The sequence below is a fragment of the Lepisosteus oculatus genome, chromosome 24, assembly GCF_040954835.1.
Source record: "Lepisosteus oculatus isolate fLepOcu1 chromosome 24, fLepOcu1.hap2, whole genome shotgun sequence".
Taxonomy (NCBI): Eukaryota; Metazoa; Chordata; class Actinopteri; order Semionotiformes; family Lepisosteidae; genus Lepisosteus; species Lepisosteus oculatus.
Genome location: NC_090719.1, coordinates 12,370,707 through 12,394,424, shown reverse-complemented (window position 1 = coordinate 12,394,424; position 23,718 = coordinate 12,370,707). Strand labels below are relative to the sequence as shown.

The window sequence follows — 23,718 nt, the reverse complement described above, 5'->3', positions numbered from 1 at the left end:
GTATTGTTAGCATATGTGCCGTGGTAGTACGTTTTATTGAATGTGATGATTCTTTTCCTATATTACACGTGCATCATCTTTAAACTTACCTTTTTCGTTTTCTGATACCACACAATTATTCCTTATTCAAAGCAGTGGAAACAGGACAGGGGGTGGCTACAGTGTGATGCACGTTATCAGGAATCCTTTACTCTGTCCAGAGTGACAATGAAATGCACAGACACCTGGCAGTAGTTTCTCACCCTCACAGTCTGTGGTGTTCCGTTGTTCACACCTTGAGTTATTTTTTCTTGCTCCCACATAGAGCACTGCACCACCGTAAATCGGAATGAGCAAAGCAGTGTTGAATCTATAAGGTCACAGTTAAAGTACTGTACGTGCAGTAATGTGATTGTACTTTTTCTTCCGATTATGCTGGCGCAATGAAAAATACAACAAGATTTAGTAAGCTATCATGTTGCCAGCGGCCATATCACCCTGCAACTCACAACTGACACCTCCCTGAAGCTCCTGGGAAAGCTAAGGTTGCAGCTGGAAGAGGTGTTAGTGGAGCCAGTAGGGGGCGCTCACTCTCCTGTCTGTATGGGTCCTGATGCCCCAGTATAGCAATGAGGACGCTATACTGTAAAGGGGCGCCGTCCTTCAGATGAGATGTAAAAATGAGGTTCTAACTCTCTCTCTTGAAAAGAGTAGGGGTGTAACTCCGGTGTCCTGGCCAAATTTTCCATTGGCCTTTACCAATCATGGCCTCCTATAAATCCCCATCTATGAACTGGCTTCATCACTCTGTTCTCCTCCCCACTGAGAGCTGGTGTGTGGGGAGTGTGCTGGCGCACTATGACTGCCGTCGCACACTGGTGGTGGTGGAGGGGATCCCCATTACCTGTAAAGTGCTTTGAGTGGAGTGTCCAGAAAAGCACAGTTGTAAAGAATTATTATTAATTATGTTAGACACCCAATGTTCATCCTTTATTAAGACTTTCATGAAGATTTAGGTCTAAAGAATATGTACAGTACCAACCTAGGAGGTTCACAGACTTCTTGCTACTGTATACTGCATATGACGAATCCAAACAAAATGAAAAATAATGAACAGATGTTCACGCTGGACACAGCATTGGAAAAAATGAGCTGTGTCTCCATTCCAGAGAAATTGAGTGGTCCCAAATGATTCTCATTAGATGGGTATACAGTTATTGTGGGCACATTCAATTTTCCTGCAGCAAGGCATGGTTTGCTTACAGCTTCCAATCCTGTGGCTCTCAGACTTGATTTAGTAACAATTTACCCCAAGTACATCTTATAAGAAACCAGCAAGCAGTGGAAGTGTTGATAACCCTGCAAAGTGAAAACATGTATCGATACAGCAGTCTGTGGAAGTGTTGCAGAAACGTGACACATACTATAAATACCTTCCTTGTGTGAGTTTTACAGTGTAAGGGTGTATACAGTGTATGATTTGAAGATGCAAAAGAATTGGATCTTTTTTTGCCCAAAAGTAAAAAAATAAAGTGTTTGTAAGACCTTGAAGAAAAGAAGTAATTTCGATTTTTTTTTAGATGGAAATGTGAAACACTGTTCAAACTCTGTTAAAACACAGGTGTTGGCATTACAGGTGAGATGACAAGGGTATAAGCAAGCCATCTGCTGGTGCCCAATACAGTAAAATTGTTAGAACACTAGCAATTTATCAAGAGAGACAGTACACCCCTTGGTACAGTCATATATTATCAAGATGCATGTCAAGTACTGCTCTGCAAAATAAAGAGACTTCTTCCTGTGGTCTGATCTGGTCAAGTCCAGGGTTTTGGCCTGTATTTTGAGGCCTGAATTTATGAATGAGTTCAGATTACAGTTCACCTGTGGCAGATTACTGTGCTTCTGTAGTCCCAAACAGCGGATTTTGCACAAGACCTTTGCAGGGATTGATGTAGAAAATCCTCACAGATCAGTGGACATTAAACAGGTTATGTCAGATATGTGTATACAGTACAGACGGTTTCTACCTTTGTGATGCCAGAAGACTGTGATCTCGGCACCAGATCTATTGTGATGCTGCATTTTAACCTTTTGATGGCCTGACTCATATTCAGAAATCATTATGGACACGCAAATGTCCATTAGGACTGACTCTGTTCATGTTTTATCATGAATGGTTCCAAACTAAAAAAGAGTATTCATCCTAGAAAAAGTCCATGAATGTAGGACTAAAAGTTGTCCACAACTACTCTTGGGTCTGGGACACAATGCCCAGCCATACCTTTGAAAATGATTCCTTAGGATCTTTATAAAGAGGTCTTGAGAGATTCGGGATAGTTGAGTTAATAACAAAGTGTGCGGGACTGCTCAGTCTGGGCTGTGATTTGTAATATGTGTTTAATTTGTTCAAATTAAACTAGTCTTCTTGGGTAATTTATAAGTCCTATATTGAGACATATATACAGTACAGTATATATTTATTGCGGCAGGTAGACACACATCAGAAAACTATTCTTTAACAAGTAGAGGATTTGTTCTTCAAGCATGAGCCTTTGAGACAGCTCACCTAAGGTAAACAGGGTTTTTGAAGATAAAAAGGCATAAGATAATCTGCCATACTGTATATAAAAGATTCCATTAAAAATCAGGTTGAGAGGAATTAACTGGCTCATCGGCCTGTTTTAAAACACTTAGCATCTTTGGAAAGGCTTTAGGTGCACGTTAATTCATGATTTTCAGATCTTGTACTCACTTTTTTCCCCTTTGTTTCATCAGGGAGGAACTAAACCACTTGACCCCCCCTGTCAGAGAAGGATCGTGCAAATAAATGGTAGGTAGGAACAATTTATCTCTGGAGAGTATTTATCTTCCCTGCACTTACTAGCATATCTAGATTTCTGTGTATTTAAGGATTTGGAACTTAAAATAAAATCAGGAAAGCAAAAAAAAAAACCAGAAATAATAATGGGCTCAGGAAAGAGATGGTTTTGGCAGTGATAACTGGAGATTTCCATCCTCTTTTGTAATGAATGATGTTTGTTGTCTTTATCCAGTCCCAGAAATCTTGTGGAGCCAATCACAACAAACTGAACAGATCACAAATACTGATTAAAATGCCAATCATAGGCAATTGTTCAATCCTTCCTGGGGACTCACTGATGTACACTGATGAATTGTGAGATTTAGACCATTTGGACCTTGTCTTACAAAGATACACTTAAAGATTTACTAAAATATACCAGAACCAAAATATACTATGACATGCCAGCAGCCAAGTCACCCTGCAGCTCACAACTGGCAGCCCACTGAAGCTCAGCAGGTGTGAGCCTGGTCAGTACCTGGATGGGAGACCTCCTGGGAAAAACTACGGTTGCTGCTGTAAGTATTGTTAGAGGCACCAGTAGGGGGTGCTCACCCTGTGGTCTGTGATGGGGACACTATACTGTGAAAACGAGGTCATGATTCTCTGTGGTCATTAAAAATCCCCAAGCTGTTTTCAATAGAGTAGGGGTGTAACCCTGGTGTCAAATTTCCCATTGGCCTTTACCAATCGTGGCCTCCCAAAAATCCCCATCTCTGAACTGGCTTCATCACTCTGTTCTCCTCCCCACTGAGAACTGGTGTGTGGGGAGTGTACTAGTGCACTCTGGCTGCTGATGCATCATCCAGGTGGGGCTGCACATTGGTTGTGGAGTCTCCATTACCTGTAAAGTGCTATATAAGTGTAAGAAATTATTATTAATCTTAACATTTACTATAAATCTTAAAGACTCTACGAGTTTATTACCTGCTCCATATCAGAAGTTTCAATCACTGTTATATCGAGCAGGAATAAATATCTGAAACGTGTTTAATTCTTTTTTAATTCTCGTTATTAAAGAAGTGTGCAAGTCTGTGATTTGCTAGCACTCGGTATTTCATCTCTTTACTTGGTGTAGAAGCACATGAATGGTTTAAACTACCTGTAACTCTGATTTCACTCATTCAACCCATTTATCTCATTCAGTTGTTAGTTAATTGATTGACTGTTTCTCGCAAGAAGTGATGATAACTTCTTTGGCAACATGCGTCCTGTTTTCAAATTTTAAATGCCCTTTCACATTTGTATCCTCTAGTACTGTATGTCTCTCACTGTTGATTTTGAAGAAATCCATAGGGTAAACATATCGTAATCTGCAGTAATGCCCTGTTGTCTAATTCTCATAAATGGGTTTTTTGAACCAATGCAGCTTTGTATTATACACAGCTGCAAAACTATACCAACAGTACAAATGGATATGAACATAAACTATTAAATAACAAACATCTTCCCATACATAATCATGTACTGTAAACAGGTCAGTGCCTTAGAGGGCAATCCCAGGGCGTTTCTCGAAAAGAGTAGGGGTGTAACCCCGGCGTCCTGGCCAAATTTCCCATTGGCCCTAACCAATCATGGCCTCCTAATAATCCCCATCTATGAATTGGCTTCATTATTCTCTGCTCTCCTCCCCACTGATAGCTGATGTGTGGTGAGCGTTCTGGCGCACTATGGCTGCCGTCGCATCATCCAGGTGGATGCTGCACATTGGTGGTGGTGGAGGGGAGTCCCCATTACCTGTAAAGCGCTTTGAGTGGAGTGTCCAGAAAAGCGCTATATAAGTGTAAGCAATTATTATTATTATTATTATTATTAGAGGATATTAGATTTAGTTTGGTTCACATGCTTCCAGTCTCTGTGGTTTGTGCATGTGAGAACTCTGCTCATGGAAGGCATCTGGGAGCTATGGCTTGATTTTGGTTTGCAGGCAGTACATCTGCATGAGGTCCCACATCCACTGCTGTTGGTTAATTTCTCTTTTTGCTAAAACCTGAAGGGTTCTTATAGTGTATATATAGTCCCAGTCCCCTGAATCCTCCAAAGCATTGACCTATTACACAGACAAAAAGGTAAAAAGCACAGTAATTTCTTATTGTATGCCTTTAGAAAATTAAAGTAATCACGTTCTGTAGCTTATTTTGTATTTATGTAGGAATGAAAAGTGAAAAGAGAGTATTTCCCATAGACTACAGCACTGAGCAGGGCCTATTGTATAGTAGGAAGACTCTGTAAGTTTTATTCATGAAGAGTTGCAGAGATGTAAAAGCATAGCAGGCCAGTCAGATGTTGGGTTTATGTCTCTTTAAAACTCAAAAGTGTTTTTTTTTTCTTCAGGACATGTTCTTACTAACAACATTTGTGGTTATAACAAGATAGTTCTTTGCTTTTTTTTCCCCCCAGACAGTAAAAAAAGTGCTTTCTATTTCAATCTTATCTGTTTTGTTTTTATTCCAACATTGTTTTTTTTTTAAAGAAATAATACACAACTCATTCACTCTTGAGACCATCGTAGAGACAAATGCAGCTGTTCACTAGTTCTCAAGAGACAGTTAAAAGTCTCAGTCGAAATGATTTGTTGAGTGTGAGTCGGGTGTGTTTCTTGAGGGTAATTATGAACTGATCGTATGAAAAAACAGCTGCATTGACCTTATTGTTTCAAAAGGTTCAAGCACAGCCATGAATGAGTAAAACACCACCTGGGTGACAGCTAACAAATGCTAAATGCCAGCCAAGGAAGTTACTGTATCTGTCTGGCAGCATCTACAAAAGTGGGAACAGCAAAGCAGTAAAAATTATAGACGTCTGACAAAGCACAAAGATGAAATACCAGAGCAGTCCAGTCCTGGCTCTACAGGGTCAGTATGCTGGCCAGGTTTTTATTTTCGCACTAAATAAGCTAACAGCTTTTTATTGGCTTAACTGGAACAGTGAACAAGCAAGATCCAGAAAGCCTGCAGACACACCAGACACATCCAGGAGCAGGATGGGACGGTGCTTCTCTATGCTCCCACCTGTAGTGTGTCTCTACAGTGTGTCTTGGGCTTGACAGTATATGCTGAGCATCAGAAGGTTCTTACCATTGTTTTAGGCTGAGAGCCATGATCGGCTGTCACAGTGGCAGAAATGCTAACCCACCTCATTAGTTGATGAGGCGATTTAACCCGTTGATTGTCAAGCTGTTAACAATAAAAATAGAAAAAACGCCAGGAATGAGAAACACAGAAAGTAAGCCACACTTCTCGAGAGAACAATGTCTTTTTGCCAGTGATACAGTATATTGGACTGTGAACTAAGTTAACTCAGGTGGATCTACTAGCAGTGGAGTCGTTTGTAGGGATGAATGAAGGTTTTGCCATAAATCACTGTTAGTGAGTTTGGTGCAGGCGTGTGTGACTTCCAGTGGTTACCCTTAGACTTTCACAGTAGACCTCCTTTTCATCAGCCCATTTGATGACAAATGTTAAGATAAGATAAGATCACTTTATTAGCCGTTTACAATTTCTTGCATTAGGAATTTTTTGCACGCCCCCAAAAATTGCTCAGCTTGCTCTCTTGCACGAGACACAGGCACACAGACAGGGAGAGAAGCTTGGAGCCAGAGTGCAGGGTCAGCCATTGATACAGCACCCCTGGAGCAGCTGGGGTTAAGGGCCTTGCTCGGGGGCCCAACAAAGGAGGATTCCTCTGCCGGCCGCAGGATCTAAACCGGCAACCTTCCAGCCACAGGCACAGATCCTTAACCACAGAGCCACCGCTCCGCCCTCAGCCCCACTAATCAGCATAACAAACCTACTGTACCTGTGTCTTAACTGTTCAATACATTTTGAGTGCACCCACTACAAAAATTAATATAATATCCCTCACAATTACTATTTGTTTCTTGCGGTTTCAAGTGACAAGTTTCTTTTGATTCTCTTTCAAGTATACATAATTGCAAATGTCCCATTAAAACAAACTGTCTTACGGTTTGACTGTTTTTGCATCAGAAATACTATACTGCTTGTCTGTATATATTAAAAAAAGACTTAACTGTTTCAAGTATTTTTCCAGGGAACACAAAAAAACAGGAGGTATGCATCTAGCTAAGGTTATATCCATAAATTGATAGATTCCTTAATTGCTAGATATGATGTTTAGAAGTTTAGTTTTATTTAGTTTAGTATGTGAATACATAAAATATAATGTAATGTATGTAACTGGTAGACGAGACAGGTTTGTATTTAGGGTAAAATAATTATTTTCCTGGAGCATACTTTAAGTACTACACTATAATGTATATTGTGCAATTGTATCACCAGACGAACTCATTACACTCAGGTTGTAGTGCATTTAAATCTAAAAACTTAGTCATCCCCTCAACATCTTGTAATATTCATATATGAATTTAAGAAATTTTATGCATTGGTTTTGTCCTCTTAAAAACTTTTTCTGAGGTTAACATCAAAGTTCCAGCACAGGATGTTGTTCCTATAAATGTTGTTGCATTTGAATTTGCCCCACACAAATCATTCAAATATATGTTACTGAAGCTATTTAGAGCAACTTTGTGGTTAACACTGGAACAAACACTCACAGTTTCACGATCAAGTAAGATGTTGAGCAATTGAATGAGTGTTTCAGCAACTCAGCATGAGTTCAACCCAGAACCCCTTTTTCATCTCCTCCACAAAAGTCTGCTGTATTTCAACAAAAATAAATCCCCCAATCCAGATGGGAAAAATAATTACTGTAGCTCGAATACCCTGCTGAGGTTTGAATAGTTCCTAATTGAAAAGTCATAAGCTTTTCTGCCCCATCTGAGAAATAGTTTATGACTCAAATATGCATCACAGAGTTTCCATAGTGACAGTAACAAGCAACACGTCCTTCATTTAATTTGCCCTTTAACACCTTTTCTTGATAAAACGTTTATGTAATGCCATCTGAACAGGTCCACAATTATTCTGGTGCGCCACACAAGCTGAAATGTTCGCACAACTCATTTTTATTTTGTCTGGTCTCACTGTTGTTTATCTAATTACTGGTGTGTGTTAGGGTAGGTTGTGTAGATGTGTTGGGTTTGAGGCTGTTTATTATTGTTGTATTGTATGTCTTATTTGTATGAGCACACCAAACCAAATTCCATGCAACAGACTGTTAGGGTAAAAAAGTCTAGAACGTGAAATGAGGCGAACTGTCCGTTTTAATAATGATAAGGCTATCGTGATGGAACGCCCTTTTCTTAGCTCCTGTTCTGAAATGTAACCCATTTCAACAGGTCAGTCAGAAACAACTGTAAAAGTCGACTTCAGTGAAAAACCAGGGGTATTCTAGATGTGTTTCATAATGGCACAGGAAGTACTTTTTTCTAGCTTGGATCAGGAAGTTCTCAGGTCACATTAGTAACGTTGACAGTATGTTGGGATAATTAGCTCACTGGACTTGTATCAATGCTTATTCAAGAATTCATAGACTGTGTGCAAGACTTTTCTTATGGCAAATCTGTATTTGTGAACTTTAAAGGGCATAACTTTAACCACACTGATCTGTCACACCACACAGACACTGTCACAACAGGGTCTTGTTGTGGGCCTGGGCAAACATCTGCCTCCGCTTGCCGTAGCCAGAGTCAGGCTGAGATGAGGAATGCGGCCTGCCGATTAAAAATGAGAGGGAGGTAATAATCCTGTTACGTGTATTAGAGTTTACATGGGTCAGAAATGCACATCTTAGTTCTCCAAATTTCTGAAGCTTCAGTAATATTCCCCCTCAGTGCCGTCTGTAGGCATCTCCTCCAGTCCACGGCAGATCTGAAACCACTACAGAAGCGCATGCCATGCGATGCGTAGAAGCCGCCCTGGCAACGCTGCGAGTTTTCGCGGAAGATCTGGGCCAAAACCCCGAATGAAGTCTGGTGCTTCTGCTACGCGGCCTCGCCGAGATGAAAACAAAGCGGATTGATTCACATGAGCCGCCCGGCCTGGAGCAACTCATGTTTTCCCGGACGGCCGCAAGAGCGACTGTGACACCGCGACTTCTGAATGGGAGGCTACTCCGGTCAGAGAAAAGCCCGTTCTGTTCAGTGCCTGCTGCGGGCCCATTGCTGTCTTTGGGCTAAAGAGCGCCGTTGGGTGTTGTTGTAACCATGTGCTTTCGTTTAAAACACAACTGAAGCCTTCAAACATCAACATCAACACAGCGGTTAAGGTATGAGGTTACTGGCGCAGCACCAGCATTCATACCTTTTCCCGTAAGACTGGCTACAACGTCACCACCTGCGCTCACAAGTGGCCTCTGCATTTCCTTTTGCGGGGTTCAAAGAGAAGAGGCCAGCACTGACGCAGTCTGGCTTATTTTTTTAACCCGAAGGCTTAATCGCGGAGCTCTCGTTCTGTGACCCCTGTATTATATGACTCGGGCGGGGATCAAGTGGGCTGAATCCGAACATCTGAAGGCTCCTGTGTGTGGCTTCCTGGCTGAGGCTGTAGCGTTTCTGTCTGGAGGTGGTTACGACATCCCGGATAGGATTTAACACCCACGTCGAATGACTTGTAGAGTGACAACTGGAACGTTTCCATTTTTCCCCCCTGTGTTGCTGGCAGTTATTCCTGTTTGGGAGGCCAAAAAAACGTTTCGCTGGAAATGTTTGAAATGGCTCATATTGATGGCAGTAAAAACATTCAGGTTTGAAGATCGGTGTGTCTTTGTGCCTTTTTCTCTCTCTCCTTCCTGGAAGCAACCCTTGTGAACCACTTAATAAAGGTTGCTCCCTGGTTTCCTTAAAGGAGCATACAGGATACTCATTGGACAGGAAGTGCAAGCACAGTACTTTCAGTTATTCAGAAACAGTTTGTATTGAATTAAAAATTGAGCAATTCATTGCTCTCCCACACGTGCTGGCTAACAGCAGAAAGCAGTACCCTTCGAGAGGAAACTCTGCTCATGTTTGAGGTTTCATTGTTTGAGAATTTCTTCTGGAACAAAAGCCACTGGCCTGAGCACAAGAGATCCCAGGGTGAAAACCAGGGACTGATTATAAAATAAGATCACTTTATTGGCCATCTACAATTTTCTTGTGTTAGGAATGTTTCTTTTCACATACGCCAAGTGCTTTCCATGAGACATACATACAGGGAGAGAAGCTTGGTGTCAGAGCTCAGCAACAGCCATTCATACGGCACCCCTAGAGCAGTTGGGGTTAAGGGCCTGACTCAGGGGCTCAGCAGAGTAGGATTCCTCTGCTGGCTGCGGGATAAAAACCAGCAATCTTCCAGCCACAGGTGCAGATCCTTAAGCACAGAGCCACCACACCGCCCCTTTGCTAGTGTAGCAATCTGGAGAGGACTGGGAGACTGGAATTGGTTTGAGGCTGGGACAGCTGAAGAGTGTTTTCTCCACCCAGCAGGTTAAATGACTGGCACTATCCATATACAGCACCTGATGGATGGGGAGCCTTCAGCATTTTTGGCAGTAGCTCTCCCTTGATTGATTCACAGTTGAGTTCCATAAAGCACAATTTCTCCCAAGCACCCACAGTATGAGCTGATTATGCTATTCAAGCAACTATTTCCTGTATTTTCTCAAGTTAACACACAGTTCTAAAAAAGAGTGAGAGTAGAGAAGAACAAGTAGTTTCCAAATGTTTATTAAAACTAGCAAGGCATACTGTATATAAAGGAATCAGTTCAATGTATTTTAAACTTCCAAGTGCTTGCATTGCTCGCAAGACGAGAAGTATTGCTAACTAGGGCTTCACAGTGTAGAAAGTAAAGATCTCATGTGGCAGCAGGAAGACTACAAAGAGAGAACGTGTGACCTCAGTAGAGCAAGGAAAAGGCAGGGGCTTTTCCAAGAGTAAGTCAACAGCTCGGGTCATCGATGTCTGATAAGTCTGTCGTTGGACATGTTAAAGACATGGAAAAACCCGTAGATCCCACAGTCTTTCTGAGGGGAGATTTCTAGAAAACCATCCTCTTATTCTGTCAGCATTTTATAGAGTTGAATGCAGTCTTATCACCTGGGCTATAATCAGAAGGATAAAAGAAAGACAGTTGCTTTGTGAATCTACTGTAGAGCTGTAAAGCTGCATCAGTTTTATTCAGTTAAGAGTGGAAAAGGAGTGACTCACACTTCAATATTGTCCTCAAAGTGAAGGGCAGAGATTATTGTCATGCTGACTTGTTGAATTCAATAGTGAGAGTCTTATGCAGAAGACTTAATTTTATTTTCTTTTTCCCTTCTTTTGATAACAGATGTAATGTGCCGTACAATAAAATCATAGTTTGAGTTGTAATGAATATCATTGCGTCTGAAAAAGTGAGCATAGTAAGCCAAGAAAAATATCCCCAGCACATTTTAATATCCCCAGCACATACAGCACAGTAGGGGACTAACATATATGCTGTATAGCTTTAATTGTTTTATCTGCAGTGTTCAATATATGTGTACTTTTTTAGTCTCCGGGTAAAAATCCAATAACATACAGTATTTAAGATTTTCAAAATGTTATAACAATATGAGGACATTTAAAGTGTGAAATCTTCTTTGCTAACAAGGCAAATGGCTGACTCTCACGGGGTTATGTGAATGTAATTCTTTTTCATACCTACATGATCTTATTCTAAAGTGAGGCTTTGTATTCTTACAGTATGTCACTTAGAAATTAGAAGCACAATTAGGTGTGTAGCCCAATACGTTGAAAAAGTGTTGAGCTTTTTTGTGTTTTGTTGTGACAGTTGTGTATGATATAAATGTCTTTTAGCAGTTTGTCTCAGGGCTACTGAGCACTATATCATAGAAATTCTGTATTCTACGCATATTAATATTGATCACTTGTTCAAAATATTGATAAAAATACAGATCGCTCCAATATCCTGTGCTATTTTTATGCTTTATTATGCTTTGGTGCTTGCGTATAATAAAAAAAGACAGCACACACTGAACTAACTCCTCAACTGATAGTGACATCACTGACGCATTGTAATCTAGACTAGTATATTCTCATATCAACAAGATGTTGTTCAGTATTTAAAGTTATAATTAAATGTCCTTGATTGATCTTTAAGAATTCAGTATGAACCTCTATAAGTTTGGCTCCAAGTACTCATTCTATTTTAGTTCCATGAAGAGAAAATAATCATCCATCCATCTTCTAAACCTCTTTATCCAATACAGGGTCGCTGGGGAGCTGGAGTCTATCATGATACGCAACAGATGTAATACAGAATAGATAGATAAGACTTTATTGATCCCGAAGGGAACTTGAGGAATTGAGGAAACATACACAGACAAACATGCAGACATAGTCACACTGGGGCCAAGTTTCCCAAAAGCCAATTAACCATTAGGAAATCCATGGAAATATGGGGAGAACATACAGACTCCACACAGACAGCATCAGGAATTGAACCCAGGGTCTCTACACTGCAAGGCAGCAGTGCTGACCACTACACCACAGTCCTGCCTGCAATTATAATAAATGTCATGTATAGGAACTCGGTATTGTTTTAAAATTTCTCAGATATGTGGGGTCTTTTATTTATTTTTATGTAACCAATGTTTTCATCCTTTTTCTTTTTTTTCCATTTTCTCACTCACTCTCCCCTTTACTTTTGCAGGTTCTGTTATGAGTGAATTTTTCAAAAACATGTCCAAGTCATTCATGCTACTCGAAGTCCAAGGTTAGTATAAAACCTTTGTGCTTTAAATTATTAATGTAGTAGATTCATTATCAATTTTGCTACTTTAGTTTCTGTATTGAATATAGTTCAGGATGAACTCGGGATGTAATAATAATAATAATAATAATTGCTTACACTTATATAGCACTTTTCTGGACACTCCACTCAAAGCGCTTTACAGGTAATGGGGACTCCCCTCCACCACCACCAATGTGCAGCATCCACCTGGGTGATGCGACGGCAGCCATAGTGCGCCAGAACTCTCCCCACACATCAGCTATCAGTGGGGAGGAGAGCAGAGTAACGAAGCCAATTTATAGAGGGGGATTATTAGGAGGCCATGATTGATAAAGGCCAATGGGAAATTTGGCCAGGATGCCAAATTTCTTTTCAAGAAACACCCTGGGATTTTTAATGACCACAGAGAGTCAGGACCTCAGTTTTACATCTCATCCGAAGGACAGCGCCTGTTTACAGTATAGTGTCCCCATCACAACACTGGGGCATTAGGACCCACATGAGCCATGGGGTGAGCACCCCCCTGCTGGCCCCACTAACATCTCTTCCAGCAGCAACCTTAGTTTTTCCCCAGGAGGTCTCCCATCCAGGTATTGACCAGGCTCACACCTGCTGAGCTTCAGTGGGGCTGCCAGTTGTGAATTGTAGGGTGATATGGCTGCTGGCTGAAGTTCAGCTTTGTTCTGGGCTGGTCCTGTGAGATATATGGCAATGCTCTACTTTCAGAAATACAAAACCGTTCAAACTATATGAGTGATATCGCATAGGGCAGAACTATAACTCTTAACCTTGATATATTTATACTAAGGTGCAGAGTCGAATTTCTGGTGTTCAGAGATGTGAAGGTAATCGGATTGAATGCATGCGAGGAAAAGGAAGGTTTAGTAGCAGTTCCAAATCACACAGAGACAGAGAAGGCGTGGTTCCTGCTTCTGCACAGGACAGGGTTTGAGTGCGAGCGAAAGAGGAGAGCGAATGAGAATGCCGGAAGAGAATCGGCAGCGAAACATAGTGGGCGTCCTGATGGGGGACTGGCTTGGGGTCTGATAGAGATTCCTCAGCTTCCGGCGAGCCGTGCTCAAGGGGATTAAGATTCCTCGATGAGGACGCTGTATCGGTTGAGGGAGTGGCCGGAAAGCTCCTGACTCTCTGTGGTCATCCAAAATCCCAGAGCTGTTTTCAATAAGAGTAGGGGTATAACCCCGGGTCCTGGCCAAATCTCCCATTGGCCCTAACGAATCATGGCCTCCTAATAATCCCCATCTCTGGACTGGCTTCATCACTCTGCTCTGGTGTGTGGGGAGAGCTGGTGTGTGGGGAGCGTTCTGGCGCACTACGGCTGTGGTTGCATCATCCAGGTGGGGCTGCACACTGGTGGTGGTGGAGGGGATCCCCATGACCTCTAGAGCACTTTGAGTGGAGTGTCCAGAAAAGCGCTATATAAGTATAAGGAATAATAATTATTATTGAAGCCACAGCTTAGTCAGCACTTTGAGGAAGAGTGGTAGATACCAGCGGCCAGTCTGTCCCTGTGGACTCGTTGAAGAGGGGTGAGTCAGGGAGAAGGGCTGTCCAAGATTAGCGTAATCAATAGTAGAAACAGGAAGGTTTGACAGAAATGAACGAGTGGAACGTTTGAGGTCAGAGGCAAGAGGGATCTGAGAAGGGGACGCAGAGGAAGAAATACTGGGATGTGGCTGCTGAGAAGGTGTTGAACAGACCTTGGGGGTGGCTGAATTTCTGAAGGGGGAGGGGGGGGCACAAACGGGTTTGAGTAGCAGGGAATGTAAGCCGTGCGGATACAGGTTTTCGTGGGTGAAACGCCCAGGAAGCTTCATGTTGTGAGAAGCGCTTTTATTTGTAATTTGGGCCATGGAAATACAAGTCAGTGGACATGTTTCGCCTCCTGTTGGAACCCCCAAAGAGGTCGGGGGGGGTGGAACGTGAGCCTCAGCCGAAGTCCAGGCACTAACGGAAGTGAAGGCTAAGAAGAAGGAGAAGCCCAGACCCAAGGCTCAGGCCCGTGGACAGGAGAGCTCCCATGGGACCAGTGGAAAGGAAAACAGGCCAAAACACCGAAGATACTACTGAGGCCAGTGGTGGGGAGGGGGTGGGGCGCCTGCCAGTGACACAGGGACAGAAAGAGAAGACAGTACAGCAGAAGGGAGAGAACGGAGAGAGAGTACGAGAGGAGGGGACAGGAAACAGCCAGAGGACGTGAGCTGGTTGTGTCCTCATAAAGCGTGGAGAGGTCGAGACTGAAGAGGTCTTTGTGTTGGCACCAGAAAAGGTGACTCCAGACTCCTTCACAGCTCTTTGCAGACAAGCCACCGTCCCGGGCCCCCGATATACAAGCCTCTTCTCTCTTCTCTTCTTCCCCTGTTTCACAGAAAAAGCAGACACAAACTGTCGCGCTGCAAATTCTCTTATCTGGCGAGAGCAAACGCGGGATAGTGTTATGGGAAGCCCAACGCCTTTGTTTCCATTCATCTCTTCTCTTCCTTCCTGCTCCTGCAGAGCAGAGCGATGGCCAAGACAAAGAAAGGATGGGCAGAGAAAGAGGGTTGGTGATGGGGCTCCATGGAGGAGTGGTGTCAACAGGACAGCCGAGGAAGAAGGGAAGGCAGTGTGGGAATGTGAGAAAGATGAATTGGAGAGGCTTGCTCAGAAGAAGAAGCAACTAGAGAAGGCAAGCAGGACTGGTGATAGATTGAGCTGCAGGGAAAAGCTGTGAGTGGACAGCAGTGGATGAATAGGTATAGAGTGAGGTTATTGTGTTGAGTCTGGCCAGTGGGGGGGATTTGAGAGACAGCAGCAGTTTGGCTTTCAGATCAACTGGACTCGGAAAGCGCTGGAGTTCAGATTCCAGCTGGGAGATGGAATAGAGCAAGCCGTGGGAAGTAGCGTCTGCATCTGGTGAGAGGAAACCAGCATTGCGTGAGGGTTTTTAACACTTTCGGTTTCATTTCACTCACAAATCAGCTGACGTGTCTGTGGCTTGTTAAGTCAGTGGGAGGGTTTGGTTTTCTTCGTGTGGGCAGAAGAAAGAAAGAGGAGACATGGAGAGAGTCACATGGTAAGATCTGATGGCGAGAGCAAACGCCAAAGGCAAACGCGAAACACACAAGTAAACCAGAGAGGCCATATTTATACATAGGTAAGAGGAAGTGTGTGAAAATAGGGTTGTGTGTGAAAACAGGGTTTGACCTCCTACAGATTTTCTGTTTTTAACTCCATATTGTTAACAGCACAAAGACTGAAACAGAAGTAAGATGAAATGTTTTAACGCTGACCTACAATATGAAGACCTGATACATCGGCAATTTGTGGATAATTTGTGTAGTGGGGTAGCGTCCCCACATTCCATTATAGAGCAGCCCTTTGGCGATTCAGAAGCCTAACATTGACCCCAAAAAAGCATCAGAGAGCTTTGGTTCAATATTGCAAACTAATGAAGTGTCAAATTGAGCAAAGGCTGCATTAAAACAGTATCGACCTAAAGTCATTTCTTGTTTTCACATTTTGTTGCACCTGACAGTTTGAATATGTACTGGTAAAAAAAAAGATTTGACGTATCAGTTTTATCCTGTTATCAGAAAGCTTCTCACTCCTGGTAAGTAACCTAAAGCTCACACCTAAGATCTGTGAGGTAACAGTACTATGCACAACACCACTACATTTCCCCTGTTGATGAATTTTGGCGTCGTTTTATTTTCGTCTTTCTTTCCTTGAGGCTCAAATCATTTTGTCTTCTACATCAGCAAGCTGCGTACTTGTTGAAACCAACGCAGGATTCACAGAGAATCAGGAAATGGTATTTGTGACTTCTGCATGATGTAGTTTGCAGTCATCTGCAGGCCTAATGACAGTCAGCCTCAGCAGTTGGCCTCGCGATGTTTTTAATTGCTGCCAGTGTGAACCTGTCATTCTCTGCCTTTTCCGCAAAGCTAATCATTTTCTTTCTTGTCCCTCCACAGACACCCAGCCCTCAGGGGAGTACATGGAGTGGAAAGTGAAGGAAAGAATTTCACAGAATGTGAAACTTGATAACAGCACCACACTGAAGACGGAGGAGAATGGTTACTATTTTGTATTTGTCCAGGTCACCTTTAACATCTCAAAGAACGAGTGTAGAGAACTGAATGTGTTTTTGGACGTACAATATGATGAGAGGGTCGAGCAATATTCCTCCACTTACAAAACCTTCTGCTTTCCAGCTAATAGCACAGAGAGGCTGGACGCCGTCATAAGTCACCCTGTTCTTATGTGGATGGAACAAAATAATACAATCAGAGTTCGGGCCAAACCCATGAACTTAGTGGATCACCAGCGTAGTCCAGTTACTACGTTCATGACAGTGTTTAAGTATGCTGATCCATGATACTACAGATTTGGAAATCCAGTCTTTGCTGTGTTTGTAACACTTTCCTATTGTGCAGCTAATCTATGATCTCTGCTAGACCATTTGCTTTTTCTTACCATGTACAGCTATAGTTTTCTTTTTTGTTTTCAGCCACTTGATGGCTTCATAGCGATCAGTGGCATCCAAGCTAACAAGAACAGAGCCTCAGCAACTCTGCATCAGATATTAGGACAGAATTCTGGAAGTCAAGGTTCATTGGCTGACTGAGACTTTATGAACATCAAGAAGGGGAATTATAGCAGTTTCTAATTTGATTCCAGTAAAATCTGCTTGTCTTCCAAAGTTACAGCACTGCTAGAATGAAGGGATATTACTCATTAATTGGTTTTAAAACCCACGTAGTGTTAATTCTGAAGGGCAGAGCACATTTCTGGATTGAAAAAGTGGAGACTTTTTTGATTTTGTCTAAGTTTCTGCTGAGTGGAAATTAATGCATGTTTTTTTTCAGTGTTTCTGTCCTTTTTGAAAAAAATTTAAACTGGAACATTTAGAGGTCACAAAGATACATAAATGGAAAAAAACGGAAATGCTTTTTGCAGTATCTGTATCTTGGTTTGATTTTTTTATCTCAGTATTTTTGTCAGAATCCTTGAGAATTATGTGTGTTTACACATTCTGGTGCTGAGTTGTGGATGATTCATAATTATTTTTCTGCTTTAAGATACATTGTGTAGCAAAGCTATACATTGTATAGAAATAGCAAAGTAAAATTTTACAAAACAAGGAAAAAGAGAAATGCATATATAAAAATATATAGTTGCTTTGCAAAACCTGGCCATGTTTTTTTTTTCTCATTTATTCTAGGAAAGGGCTTTCCACTTAGCTTCAGTGTTAAAGGGCTACTGTGTTCAAAAATATATTTTTTCAGATTTTGATCAAATTTATACTTATTTCCCTGATCACTGTTCTGATTTAACAAGTACCCTTGTTGGAATTGGTTTTGAAATCTGGAGTTTTGGAGTGCCTGGTAAAAGATTGTTAAAATAATGAATACCCTCCAAAAATGTCAGACATGCTGCCACCTAGTGATTGTCTGTTCGCAAGTAAATATTTCATAACAAGGCAGAATGCCTTTTTATCTCCACCATAAATCAGCTTGTTTAGGTATTATTTGAATTCATTGTTTTCTGATCTAAACGCAAACATATTTTAAATACATCCACAAAAAACAGACTATCCCTTTAAGCTGGCCTTATTAAACAAGTCATTTCTTCTTTGTTTTTATTTTAATTGTGTATCTTGAACCTCAAGGGGTCCGGCTTTTATTTTAAGAGCTAACTGCCATCTTTAGCCCTCTCTAGTAATAAATGGAAGAGTTTAGCGGAAATGAATCCTCGACTTTAGCAGAAATCATTTGCCTTTTTTTAGATCCTTAATTTATTCTGTTTGTTCATGACTTTCAGATATATCCCTTGTTGTATTAGTGCACACAGAGTAGAAATGGAATGAATGTTTGTAGGTAGGGTGCTAAAATTTATAGACATTCTAGGGTATAGACTGACACTATTAGAAGTGCTGGTTCGCTTCAGGTTTATTTTATTGTTCTGTTTAGCTTTGTAGTGATTTATGTACTCAAGGTATTTAAGTTTCAGTCTCAGAAATGTCAGATTTTTGTTATTTGAGTCATGTCTACTGAACGCTGTAAACTAGTTTATTCCAGTTCTATTACTCCAGGTCTGGAGTCCAGAAGCTTTCCAGAAAGGTTCATTGATTGATCCAATTAAGTTTTAACTGGGACAATTTGGTATTTCTCCACTGCCTGCTATAGACGGTCATGTCTGCGTACAGCACTGCAATGTTGAGACATTTGTCTAGATGTGGTTTGAAATTCTGTTTCAGTATGGTGACATCTGTGTCATTTGCTTCTAAGATTAACTAGAAACCTCTTGTCACTCTTTCAGCTTTTTTAAGGAAATGTTGAGTGTAGAGATATAATTGTCACAGGCAAATTTTCCCTGAGATCTGTTGGTATAAAACAGCTCATTTGTTATTGTACTACAGACAGGGGGCATTTATTCATGTGGTTAACACCTGGGTAATTCATTTTGTTGTGAAGGCAGCTAACACAAACTACAATAACTTATTTTTTGACCATAGTACTAATGATAAAATAATGTAAAGTTAACACATCTTGGCTTGTATTCACAAAGTTTTTTCCACAAATTTAGTGTCAGCATTATTTTTCAGAAGAGAGGAAACATCCACATAAGCTGTAAAAAACAAAAGCGTACTCATAGAAAGCTAAAATAAACCATATGTGCAATTTATTATTTTATTTTAACTTATATTTCTGTTTCATTCCTTCAACTGGGTAATAGCAAATTTGTGGCAAACTCTTTGTGAACATATCCCTTTGTTTTTGTTGATTTTCATAGTCATGGCCACGGATTTGGCAAAATACTGTTTGTGCAACACGTGCTGTGTTTTATAAGCTTTCATGAACTGCTGTGGAAAAGCGAGTTGTCATGGTACAGTATGTTGAAATAATAACATAGAGAAAAAGGAATGGAGAAATCCCTTGGGAATATCTCTAGAGCAGGCCTTGACATTCACAATTGCACCTGTTTTTAAGGTATTGGAATGCGAGATTCTCATTGTGATCGAGAGGAGGATCCTCTGATGCTTCAATTCTAATTGCAGACAAGGTGGAGTAAATAATGCCTCCTCATCCAAAGACTATTCAGTTTCCTGCTGCTTTAAACCTTTATCAAATGTCCCATAATTGGGTTAAAACAAATGGCCTGTAGAATAAATAGCACTTTTCATTCACCAGATTCTCGTTAACAATGTCTGGTTTGGTCTCACCTGCTCTGAACCTGTTCAACGTATAGTAATGTATTGTCCTAGTCTCAACTGTAGACGGGTTTGAGGCTTATGGAAATAAATAAGAGTACAATACCTTAAGGTGCTCTACCAAATTTTCATGAACAGTGAACTCATTAGTTACCACAGTGTTTAGTTCACCAACTAAAGTGTGATGATTTGTCTAAAGCTTGGGCATCTATATTTCATTTGACAAACGGCATCTTGATCGCCCTGTTATTTGTCCTCCTGACTGAAAAGCTTTTGCTTGTATCACTAAATTATCATCTCCTAGAAATCCTTAAACTTTTTATTTTTAAAAGTAAGCATTGTCTGGAATGTTGAACTATTTTCCATCCATAGTAGAATGTTTGATTTGGCACTTATAACTGAAAAGACTTTTTCCACACAACCTTGTGATTTGTGTATTTTTATAAACCTTTGGTAGAATATTTATGTGTATGTATTGAAAATGAAAGCAAATCTTATGTTACACTGTATGTATCATTTACTGTTGCATTTGTTTGTTTTAAAATGTGTATTGAAGGGTTTTGTACAACTTTCTGAGAATGAAGCCCAAGATGGCACCTTAACACCCTTGCAGAGTGATAGGATTAATATATGTAATTAATAGGTTTGCTTTATCTGTTTTGGAAAATGCTGCCTGTAGAGAGACAGCTTCTGAACAAACAAAATCTACCTTTTCAAAATTGCTCAACTCCTTTTGTATGTTTAATATATTTCTTGTTCATCCAGTTATAATATTGTATTTATAGTGAAGTATCTGTTTGTGACCTAAGAATGTTAAAGCTACTCTGATTGTCTGCACTGAACAGAAACATGGAAAGAAGCTGTTTCCTGGCAGTATTTTAACTCTCTTACACTGCAGTTCCAATCAAATGAAGCTGTTACCTCTGTCGCAGGAGATTAAATCTGTTACTATTGTTCCAGTATTTCTGAATGTAAATGTACTGGGTGTATTTTTATTTGCCGTTTTTTTTTTTGTTGTTTTTGTTTTAGATTTTATTGTATGTCAATAATTTATCTGAAGAAACCAGTGTAAAGACATTAAAGCTTCATTTCCTCTTCCCTTTGAAAAACCTTGTTTCCAAGAAATAGGAACTGCTTTCTCAGTGCAGTTTGTAAATGAAGAACAGCAGAATCCAAGAGCCACTACACCTACTGTAACTGGCCTGTGCAGTTCCCGTACTGTACAATAACGCGTTGAACCAAACAAGTGACTGCAATATGTGCTGGACATACTGTAGATTATAATGCCTGTTGTTTTTCATTCTGACAGTGCCTGAAATATCTCATCTTTGAACCAAAAACTCATGCTGTTCTGATAGTATCTGTCCAGAATTAAAGCAGTCATGTCAAAATGTATCGCAGCTCTTTAGAATATACTACACTGGTCATGTATTTCTGGAAAGAACAGAATCCTAATTATCGCTGCCCCCTATTCACAAATCACGAACAGTAATGGATTGAATTTCTGTGCATTGTAGGCAAGGAGGTGAGACCAGAAGGGGGGAAATGGTTTCAGCTGCCTGAAGGAAGAGAAATGTGAAAGGGGGGATTGTTTGTAGTTGCCCAATGCTGTAGATTTTGTGCATCCCATCTCGAAGTATTTTCTGCGTTTCAAGAAATGTGCTGTGAACGTAAGAGACGCTGTAAATGGCATCACAAACGTCCAATGAGGAATGCCTCTACTTGGCGTAAGAGGCAGCCCATAGTGCATCTGTTCTGCTCCACCCCCTCAGGTGTCCTGACAAGTTTCAATAGTGTGTTAAGTCGAAATACACCATTAAGTTAAAAATACTGAGCTATTGCTTTAATACTGTATATGCAGTGTACAGACCCGGTGTTCTCAGAAGGGAAGAGCAAAATGCTGAAGCAAATGCAGATAATGATCAGAACAGACAAGCACTGATAATGATCAGAACAGCACACAGTGACATATGTGTCGTAGAAATAATTCACATCCTGTTCAGTGAAGTTTCAGTGATTTAATTGTGCTTTAGTTGCTTTCAGACAGTCTGTGGTTTCTTCAGGTAAGATTCAGCTCGCTAACCAGCTTATAACCGATTTTCTTTTGTTTGTGGTCAAGCGAGCTGGGTTTGTTTTCGCACAGGTGAATGTGACACAGGGGGTCTGCTGTGGTTGAAACGACAACAGTAGGCTTGAGGTCCATTTGTCAAGGCCTACCAAGTGCTTGCTACCCCTGCATTTGTTACCTGTCGTCTGCTAACGTAGAATACAGTCCTTCATAAATCAAGCCCTCAGCGGTAACAAGACTTTCTGGGTACCTTGCACAGCGGTGGGGTCAATCTACAGTTGTTTTACTATCTTGGAACAGTGTAGGGTCAGTTAAGTGCTATGACAGTGATTCACGCCTCAGGCACTACAATCAGCTCTGCTGGCCAAACAGGGTGAGCCCCCCTAGAGAATGGCCCTGCCAGTGATTGTATTTACATTCCTGGTTCAGTTTTTACATAAAGAATATTATCACGGATTTTGTTTTGTTGTACATATTTATATTTTGTGTTATGGTCTCTTGAATAAGTGCCTATTAACAATCTATGAACCTGTCATTAATGATGTTGCATACGGTTAAAAAAATGAAACATACAACTTACCCTGCGTTAAAGCATGGCTGATATTATCAAAAGAAGTTAGAGGGCTTGGACGTTTGAACCAAAATGCAATGTGCACCATTTTAAGGAGAGAGAGAAAAGCAGTCCACATAAGTTCCCTAGTAGCAGATACCTGAAAATGTTCACTTGGAAAGCAGAGAAGGGATGTTTTGTAACATCCGTTTTACAATTTATTGATTGTTGAAGCCAACTCACATAAGTAAATTTTAGCTCAAGAAGATTAGTATCATTTGAATTGGAGTGCATCTACATACTGCATAATGCAAAAGGCATCACAGTGTCAGATCTCTGGGTGCTAAGAAACCACAAAGTAACTTGAGTTTTATCTGAATTAACATTGTAAAATGGCTCTAATGGCTTTAACTTCTAACTTCTACAACTGTAGTCAGACATTCATGAACAACTCCCAGTGCCATCTAGCATGCAAATTGCGTGTAATTACCATGAATACAAACGCACGGACAGTGCATGTTTATGAAAATATTAATGGCAAAAAGGGAAAGACAAAACTAAATAGAAGGTCTCGTTTTGAAAAATACGTTTTAAATAATATGGCGGGAAATACATTATAATTCTATTTAAAAATAAATGGTGCAGATTGTATTACTGGTGAAAATTATTAAAAAAAACAATTCCCTTAATATTAGCTAAACAAAAATGGCGTATTTAATACCTGCAGTTTAATACCATTCATTATTTTCATGCAAATTTGTAAATAAGCAAAGGTTACTGTAGTATTTTGTAAAATATTCCATTTTCTTAAAGGTCTGAAATATTCTGCATATTTATGGGTTTTAAAGAATAGGTTTTGGGTGTTGTAAATATACATTTGTACAATCTTGATGTGCACGTTTGGATTTAAAAAAGGAAAGAGATTTGTCATCTAGGCATTTATCATCATATTGTATTTTTCATGCAAACGCACTGGTTAAGTTTAAAGCGATCAACAACCTATTTTTGGAAATTGAAATGCAAGACTAATTCAAAGACTAGTGACATGGACAAAAAAGAAGTGCAGTGACACAAAGTGACCTCCTTTGTTACAATTTTTCACAAGCCTTTTTTTTGTTGTTCAGTCTGATCAGTATCACGCTGTAGATTGTATTTTAAAGTGTTTGAATAAGATTGTATTTTCCGTTTTGGATTAAATAAATTCTGCTTGTTTACATGCTGTGTGACCGATAAGGCCAAACACATTTCTGACGTGATTGTTTTTTTTAAAATGTTCCCAACCTGTTCCCATCTTAAAGGGGCCCTGCAATGCTATTTTTTTTTTTATTTCAGGGTTAGAAGGAATCAGCAATGATGGGGGCATTTCAA

The 23,718-nt window shown here is 40.5% G+C and overlaps 2 protein-coding genes across 3 annotated transcripts in view; both read left to right on the top strand.

Annotated features, from left to right (window-relative positions):
• The window catches only part of LOC107079875 (uncharacterized), a 31,692-nt gene extending 8,109 nt beyond the window's left edge, over positions 1 to 23,583 (top strand). For both annotated transcript variants that reach the window (XM_015367115.2, XM_015367114.2), the window contains exons 2-4: positions 2,755 to 2,809; positions 12,436 to 12,498; positions 16,494 to 23,583. In XM_015367115.2, the coding sequence (XP_015222601.1) occupies positions 2,755 to 2,809; positions 12,436 to 12,498; positions 16,494 to 16,897 (522 nt within the window). In that variant the 3' untranslated portion in view covers positions 16,898 to 23,583. The remainder of the gene's footprint in view (positions 1 to 2,754; positions 2,810 to 12,435; positions 12,499 to 16,493) is intronic.
• The window catches only part of LOC102686985 (regulator of G-protein signaling 3-like), a 183,414-nt gene continuing 176,201 nt past the window's right edge, over positions 16,506 to 23,718 (top strand). Inside the window, exon 1 of the mRNA XM_069183310.1 lies at positions 16,506 to 16,595. Coding sequence (XP_069039411.1) covers positions 16,593 to 16,595 — 3 coding nt within the window. The 5' untranslated portion in view covers positions 16,506 to 16,592. The remainder of the gene's footprint in view (positions 16,596 to 23,718) is intronic.